Source organism: Gekko japonicus, unplaced genomic scaffold, assembly GCF_001447785.1.
Source record: "Gekko japonicus isolate JY-2015 unplaced genomic scaffold, Gekko_japonicus_V1.1 scaffold2152, whole genome shotgun sequence".
Lineage (NCBI taxonomy): Eukaryota > Metazoa > Chordata > Lepidosauria > Squamata > Gekkonidae > Gekko > Gekko japonicus.
The window spans coordinates 179819-188317 of record NW_015164258.1 but is presented as its reverse complement, the minus strand read 5'-3'; the positions used below and the strand labels follow the sequence as shown (position 1 = coordinate 188317).

The window sequence follows — 8499 nt, the reverse complement described above, 5'->3', positions numbered from 1 at the left end:
AACTTGGGAGCCAGCCAGAACTCTGTTCCTGTGCATTCGTGCCCCAAAATAGCCCTGGTTGTGATCCCGCAGTTACATGATCAGTGGCCATGTAATGATGGGAATGGCCACCAAGATGAGCCTCTCTTTTGTTCACGGGTTCGTGGAACCCAAGAAGCAAACTAACAGAATCAGACAACCCTGCATTCACTTGTAGGGGTTAGAGTGCTGGAATAAGATAGGATTAAAACTGGCTAAGACTATCAGGGGCTCGATAAAGAAGCTTTTGGGGTTAGATCCGGCATTTGACAGCCAGTTGGCCACCCATAATATACACGAGTCCCAGGTTTGCTCTCCCAAGTGGATGCAGTTTAGAAAGAAAACCAGAGTTATTCGTGAACGACCTCCAAACAGCTGGCAAGGAGCACGCCAGAGGTCTCTGTGCATGATTTGGGATTGTTATCTCAGAATAACTGCTCTGGGAATAGTGACCCACAAATACCGAGGCAGCAAACAAGCCCCTGTTATGTTTTTGAACTCTCTGGAACTGAACTGGCAATGGTTACCAAAGCCCAGTGCCAGTTAGAAAAGCCACTCCACGATGCCAACAGCATTACAAATTCCCTCTTGTCCACTTCACCTGCTACACAAGCCTTCCTTGGCATTTCAAAAGGTCTCCAAAAAGGTAGCTTTTTTCACCAATGTCCTCTGAAAGTAAGCTTTCAAAGCTCTGAGCATAGCTTTCACTCTTTCAGGAAACCTTGGAAGGCTCCCAATCGGACTGCCAGAGATAAAAGCCAGGGCGTGTTGAGTCTAGGTCCCTGCACGCAGCTCCAGCACACTTAATACAACCCTAAGAGCATAAGAAGAGCCCTGCTGGATCAGACCAGTGGTCCACCAAGTCCAGCATCCTGCCTCATACAGTGGCCAACCTGTTCCTCTGGAGGTCCAACAACAGGGCATGGAGACCAAGGCCTTCTCAAAAACATGAGAAGGGCCCTGCTGGATCAGATTAGTCTCCATCTAGTCCAGCATTCTGCCTCACATATATGAACATATGAAACTCCCTTATACTGAATCAGACCATTGGTCCATCAAAGTCAGTATTGACTACTCAGATTGGCAATGGCTCTCCAAGGTCTCAAGCGGAGGTCATTCACATCACTGACTACTAGGTTTGTCAACCTTCAGGTGCTGTCTGGAGATCTCCTGCTATCTATATACTAATAGCCAAGGCACCCCCTGCGTGCGGATATCTAAATCCGCACATCGGGGGCACCTGGGAGGCAGAGAGATTTTCCTGCACATTTGGGGCAATCCCCAGATGTGCAGAAAACTCTGAAATCTATACAAAACTATAGGGGGGATACTTAAATCCCCCCAAAAGTAAAAGAGCGTTCCCTGCACACGTGCAGAGAACGCTCTGAGAACTGCTTCGCCGCCGCTACAGCCACCACTGGGGGGGGGGGCAGGAGAAGCCTTGGCGGGCTGGCTGCTCAGGCCTCGCCACCACTGCCGTGGGGGGAGAGATAAAGCTTGGCAGACCCGATGGCTGGGAGCCCCACGGGCCTCGCCATTGGTGCCGGGTGGGGTGGGAGAGAAAGCTTAGCAGGCCCGGCGGGAGCCACACAGGCCTCGCTGTTGGTGCGGAGAGGGGGGGGGGGAGAAGGCTTACCTACGGCTGCTTCCTCCTCCACGTGGAGCTCCCCCCCACACACAAGTATCGCGGGTCCCCCTTCTTGTTACAAGTAATCTCAAGGCAACAGAGAGCAGTTCGCCTGGAGGAAATGGCCGGTTTGGTTCTAGGCATTATACCCCATTGAAATCCCTCCCCAACCCTGCCCTCCTCAGGCTCCACCCCCCAAAATCTCCAGATATTTCCCTACCCGGAGCTGGCAACCCTACCTTCTGCCTAATCCTTAACTGGAGATGGTGGGGGACAATGTTCCCTCTGAGCTGTGGAGTCCTGTGAGCAGAAATGCTACTTTGTGAGCTGCTGGCATTAAAGTTGTGAGCAAGCCATTTGGCTACTGCATAAATCAGTTTGCTCTGGAGCCCTCCTTCCTGAGCTAAGGCAAAAATGTGTGAGCCGGTGGCTAAAAAACTGTGAGCTGGCTCACACTAACTCAGCTTAGAGGGAACACTGGTGGGGGATGAACCTGGGACCTTCTGCGTGCCAAGCAGATGCTCTACCACTGAGCCACGGCCCCTCCCCAGTTCTACTGAGAGGAAGAAAGTGCCATCAACCACCTCTAGCCTCCCACCTTCTCACTACTGCTGTGCCCCTGAAAGAACCATCCTAAGTAGAAAACTAGGGGGCCACTGGCAGAACAGTGAGCGGCAAGATGGAAGGCGTTACCACCGGTCATTAGAAATCCCAACGAGAAACTCTAGCGGTGGGGAAAGTACCACCAAGCGATGCTGTTATACTTACGGGGGGAGATGCCAAATGGGACGTGGAAGAGCTGCTGGAGGAACTCCCGGAGGCCGAGCTTGGGTAAGAAGGCATTGGCACAGAAGCAGCTGCCGGTAAGGGAAAGAAAGACAAAGGTCATGTTTTCAGGGTCATCAACAGCTGGATCAGGACGGTTTTCACGGTTTCCTCGAGCCAACAGATTCGCCTCGGATGCCAGGTGGTGTCGTTTGATGGAGGAAGGGGAAAGGAATTCAACTTCCTGGTGTTGTGAAAGGCACCATTCTTTTCCTCAGTAAGCTCGCACTTAAACCAGATGGTGGCTTCGCCTGCCCTGACTCGGATGGCCCAGGCTGGCCCGATCTAATCAGCTTTTGGAAGCTAAGCAGGGTTGACCCTGGTTAGTGTTTGGATGGGAGACCACCAAGGAAGGCCAGGGTCGCTATGCAGAGCCAGACAATGGCAGACCCCCTCTGAATGCCTCCCACCTTGAAAACCCAACAGGGTCACGATAAGTCAGCTGCGACTTGACGGCACTTCCCCTCACCACCAGTTTCCATAGGGGAGGGAGCCATTTTGATGCTTCCGGTCTCCATGATTACCTCTCATCAGAACAACAGAGGCCCAAAGAGACAGTTGGACCCCGTAGATCTCTTTTGCTAGCAAACTCCCTTTCCTCTGGGGGAGAGAGTCTTCCTCTGATGCCAGATGCTCAGAAAAACCTCCAGCAAGGGGGGGAAGGTCCCAGCAATCCAACCCAGAGACGTTTATTTCTGTGTGTATCATTTCGACTATTCACCTCAAATGTGATTCAAAGGCCAGCAGCACCTTAAAAACTGACAAGATTTTCAGGGCATAAGGGTTTCAAGAGTCAAAGCTTCCTTCATCAGATAGAAGTGGGACGAAGGCCGCTTTGACTCTCTTATACCCCGAAAATCTTGTTGGTGTCTAAGGTGCTGCTGGGACTCAAATCTAGTTCTCCTGTAGACTAACATGGAACCAGTTTGGTGTAGTGGTTAAGTGCGCGGACTCTAATCTTGGAGAACCGGGTTTGATTCCCCCACTCCTCCACTTGCAGCTGCTGGTGTGACCTTGGGCAAGCCATAGTTCTGTCAGAGCTGTTCTCTCAAGGACAGTTCTGGAAGGAGCTCTCTCAGCCCCACCTACTCACAGGGTGTCTGTTGTGGGGAGGGGAAGGGAAAGGAGTTTGTGAGCCGCTCTGAGACTCCTTGAGACTTGGCGGCTACAAGCATGGATGGCTTCAAAAGGGAATTAGATAAGCATATGGAGCAGAGATCCATCAGTGGCTATTAGCCACAAGGTATAGATAGGGACTCTGAGGCAAGTGATGCTCTGTCATCTTGGTGCTTGGGGGGGTCAACAGTGGGAGGGCTTCTAATGTCCTGGCCCCACTGCTGGACCTCCTGATGGCACCTGATATTTCTGGCCACTGTGTGATACAGAGTGTTGGACTGGATGGGCCTTTGGCCTGATCCAACATTGGCATCTCTTATGTTCTTATGTTCTTATGTTCTTATGTTCCTTCAGGTAGTGAAGGGCAGGGTATTAATCCAATCTCCTCTTCTTCTAAACTACCTCAGGTGTGGAAATGTCAAGCTATGGCTATTTATTTTGAAGCCAAGACAGTAATTTAAGGGCAGAGCTTGAGGCTGTAATTAAAACACGTTGCCCTTCGACTTTTCCTCCACCTGGCGCTGGCAGAAAATTACTGCCCTGGCTCCAACAAGCCAAGGAGACCAAATATGATTCCCAGGCTTATTGTTAAAAGGAAATGCTCTGATTAAAAAACGTTTCATAATTTTTTTGAACACAGCTTACAATTAAAGTACTTAATATTAACATTCCCTGCTTGTGAGGCTGTGGTTTAGGTGTCTGCATTCAGCATCTTTCGTCGTAAAGCGCAATCCCAGTAACAGACGGCGCTTGGATGGGTTTGGGAGCAATTGGGGTCATTCAAGAGCAGAGGTGGGGGGGAGGCTTGTTCCTACCTGAAGCACAGGGAAGATGGGAGGCCCAGCTAACACCCTAACCAGACCACTGTGTTCAATTGGACAGATTAGAAATGTGCTCCTTTCTATCATGCCCTGACCTGGAGGGCCCAGGCGAGCCCAATCTCATCAGACCTCAGAAGCTAAGCAGGGTCGGCCCCGGTTAGTACTTGGATGGGAGACCACCAAGGAAGTCCGGGGATGCTACGCAGAGGCGTGCAATGGCAATCCACCTCTGAACGTCTCTTGCCTTGAAAGCCCTGTGGGTCACCAAGAGTCAGCTGCAAGTTGACAGCACTTCCCCACCATGCATAATGAAGCAGTATGTGATTCTGGGCATTGTGTACCAGCCTCCATGGAGATCCTGTCTCATCCACGGTGTTGTGTGCATGATGGAGAGGAGAAGGAGTAGCAATAGGGTTGCCAGGTCCTCTCGTTGCTGCAGCAGGGGGATTTGGGGGGCATTCCGGGGGATTTGGGGGGCATTCCAGGACATTCCCAACGTAATGATGTCACCCGGAAGTGACATCAGCACACCAGGGATCTTGCATGGGAGCACTCTAGTTTGAGGGCAAAACTCTATGGTAAAACTGGCTTAAAACCATAGAGTTTTGCCCTTAAGCCAAAGCATCCCTGTGCGATGTCCCAGGCATGGTGATATCATCACGTCAGGGAAGTCACGCGGGAACGTGGCTGTTTGGGGGTGGCTGAAGCCCCCAAAACTGGGGGGACCCCACCCCAACCTGGGGACTGGCAAGCCTAAGTAGCAGCTCTCCACCATGCAAACTGGAGGGCAGACCCATAGAGCCTATGAGCCAGGTCGATGCAGAATCGTCTTGTTCCTTGGGATAGACTCCTGAGGGAGTTTCAGCATGCGATGGGCAGGGGCTGAGACCCACAAGCCCCAAGGCACCTCCACACAGCTCATTCAACTCCTAGCCAACCTGTGTGGCCTGTACAAGGAGCTGTACAAATGAAGGGGGCATCACAATTACTAAGGAGATCTCACTTGGATGCCTCAGTCACAGAACGAGAAATATCATGAACTACTTTGAATTTTGTCATCAACGGTAGAAGATTCAAATGGCTACAAAACAGCCTTCTTGGTCTGTCTCCTCTTTCTACCAAGGAATGGCTTCAGCATATCTTAAAAACAGCAGAAATAGCTGAAGTTATGGAAAAGGTGCAAAATAAAGAGAGAGAAGAGCAGAGAGACCCACATTTTGTTTTTTCCCCAAATAGTGCAATTTCTGAACTTTGATAAACAGAGATAGGAGGAGGATGAGATTGGATTTATACCCTGCTCTTCACTACCTGAAGGAGTCTCAGAGTGGCTTACAATCCCCCTCCCAATAAAAGACACCCTGTGAGATAGGTGGGGCTGAAAGAGCTCTCTCGAGAACTGCCCTTGAGAGAACAGATCTGAAAAAACTTATGACTGACCCAAGGTCACACCAGCAGCTGCCCATGGCAATCAAACCTGGTTCTTCCAGATTAGAGTCCGCGGTCTTAACCACTACACCAAACTGGTTCTGGATAGATCTAGATCAGGGGTGTCAAACTCATTTGTTATGAGGGCCGGATCTGACATAAATGAGATCTTGCTGGGCCGGGCCATGTGTGTCATAAAATGTAACGCCAGGTAGCGGAGATATAAACTTTACAAAGGACACAAACACAAAGGGCGCTTTTTTACTTAAAATAAAAATATGCTTAACAGTGTCTGATAACTGACTCCTCTTGCTCTGAATTATTGCATCAAAATGTCTGTGCTGTTGCAATCTTGAGTATGCTGTTCAGGTGTGTATCTGTAAGCTGCAAACCTATAATAACGCATAGGGTTGCCAAGTCGAATCTTCTTACTGGCGGGGGAGCGTCACAGGGCTCTGGGAGCTCTCCTCTGATGTGTGTGTGATGCGCGCGCAAAGCGTGCGCCGCCAGCACATCTCGGAAGTGACGTGCGACGTTGATCACGGGGGCTTGGCCCCGATCGTCGGAGGGAAAACTATAGCCACGCTGCCCTTCGGGGGGCGGAGTTCCCCCCGGGGCCCGATTCCACGGCGGCAGAAATCGGGCCTCCAAAGCGGGGGTTTACCCGCCCCCCACCTCCACTTGGCAGCCCTAATGACGCAGCAGCAACAAAACTGGAAGAAGAAGCAGAAGACAGCCAGTTCCACTGCAGGTGTGATAGAAGCCCTCTGGAGGCCTCATCCGGCCCCCAGGCCACATGTTTGACACCCCTGATCTAGATACTTTACAGTGACAGGATCTCTCTTCATTGAAGAGTAATTTTTCGTATACTGAGATTACATTTGTAAATCAAATTTCATAATAAAAATGGGTACCACAGTATTATACTTTTCATTTTCCTGAAGCTGCATTTAAAATGGACAGAGATCAGGGGAGGTTAGTAGTAGTCCTTCACTAGAGGTCATTCACTTGTTCTACTTCTCATTTCTGTTCTCGTGTGGGGAAATGAAATGGAGAGTATGGTCCACGATCCCCCCCCCCCACGAGGAAGAATCATATTAAACAAAATCTTCTGAGGAAATATCTTAGAGCTCTCTACTTTCTACAGAGGACGCCATACTTCTTGCTAAGGTGGAAGATGGACCTTGAGAATGGCTGGACTTTAGGCCACGCTTCACTAATGTTCACAGAAAGAAAGCCAGTTCAGGATTCCTGAATCGGGAACAAGGTTATATAAACTTTCTCCCAGGGCTATTTTTGGGCAGGAACGCACAGGAACGGAGTTCTGGCTGGCTCCCAAATTGGCCACACCCTGCAGGAACTCATTAGCATAATAGGCCACACCCAACAGCAGGAACTCATTAGGATTGGCCACATTAGGGGTGTGTGGCCTAACATGCAAAGGAGTTCCTGCTACAAAAAAAGGCCCTGGGTTTTGACAACAAACAAGGTAAACAGAATAAGAAGCAAAAGGTGGGTGTGGCTGGATGACCACACTTCTGGTAACACTGGGGTGTGGCCTAATATGCTAATGAGCTGTGCTGTCATGGGTGTGGCCTAATATGCTAATGAGTTCCTGCTGTTGGGTATGGCCTATTACGCTAATGAGTTCCTGCTGGACTTTTTCTACAAAAAAAGCCCTGCTCCTCACCAATTCCTCTCTCAAGCAAAATGAGTACACACGTTTATCTATGTTAATGTTCTGTCAACTGAAGCCAGTATTCGTGAGAAAAACTGGCTTCCCATACAATGCTCCCTCTAAGCTGTGGAGTTTTGTGAGCAGAAATTCTACTTTGTGAGCTACTGGCATTAAAGTTGTGAGCGAGCGATTTGGCTGCTGCATAAATTAGTTTGGTCTGGAGCCATCCTTCCTGAGCTAGGACAAAAATGTGCGAGCCGGAGGCTAAAAAACTGTGAGCTAGCTCACACTAACTCAGCTTAGAGGAACACTGTTCCCATATGTCCTGTTGTGCACTAAACCACAGAGTGGAGAGCATCAGAAGCTCCCACGCACAACACAAATGTAAGAAGAAGAGCCAAAACAGGTACAGCCAGCCCTTGATGCCTGATGGCACTTAAACGGTGTTGATATTACTTCTGGGCAACCTATAAAGATACTGGTTTCTTCAAGCGAAGATCCCACCTTGAACAAAGATACAACGAATATTAACCCAAACTCTTATAAGTTGTCAGCTTCTAACTTTTTTTTTTGGTTTTATAATAATAACAATTTTTATTTTTAATATTTTTGACAGTTCTAACAAACAACAATTAATCTTTGGGGTTACAGTAACATCCTGCAAAAAAGCTTCTAACTTGAGGACTGTTTTATGAGTATTATTTTAGGCTACTGAATGTTGTTTTATGCTGTTTTGATGCCCTGGCTTGTTATTAATAGTTTGTTTTAATAATTCAGAGCTCTTTTTGTAGAAAAAGCCCAGCAGGAACTCATTAGCATAATAGGCCACACCCAACAGCAGAAACTCCTTTGCATGTTAGGCCACACACCCCTAATGTGGCCAATCCTAATGAGTTTCTACTGTTGGGTATGGCCTATTGTGCTAATGAGTTCCTGCTGGGCGTGGCCAACTTGGGAGCCAGCCGGAACTCCGTTCCTGTGCATTCCTG

The 8499-nt window shown here is 49.2% G+C and overlaps 1 protein-coding gene across 1 annotated transcript in view; it reads right to left on the bottom strand.

The window, feature by feature from the left end:
• ULK1 (unc-51 like autophagy activating kinase 1) overlaps positions 1–8499 on the bottom strand; it is a 156122-nt gene that overhangs the window by 50512 nt on the left and 97111 nt on the right. The window contains 1 exon segment of the mRNA XM_015408703.1: positions 2414–2502. Coding sequence (XP_015264189.1) covers positions 2414–2502 — 89 coding nt within the window.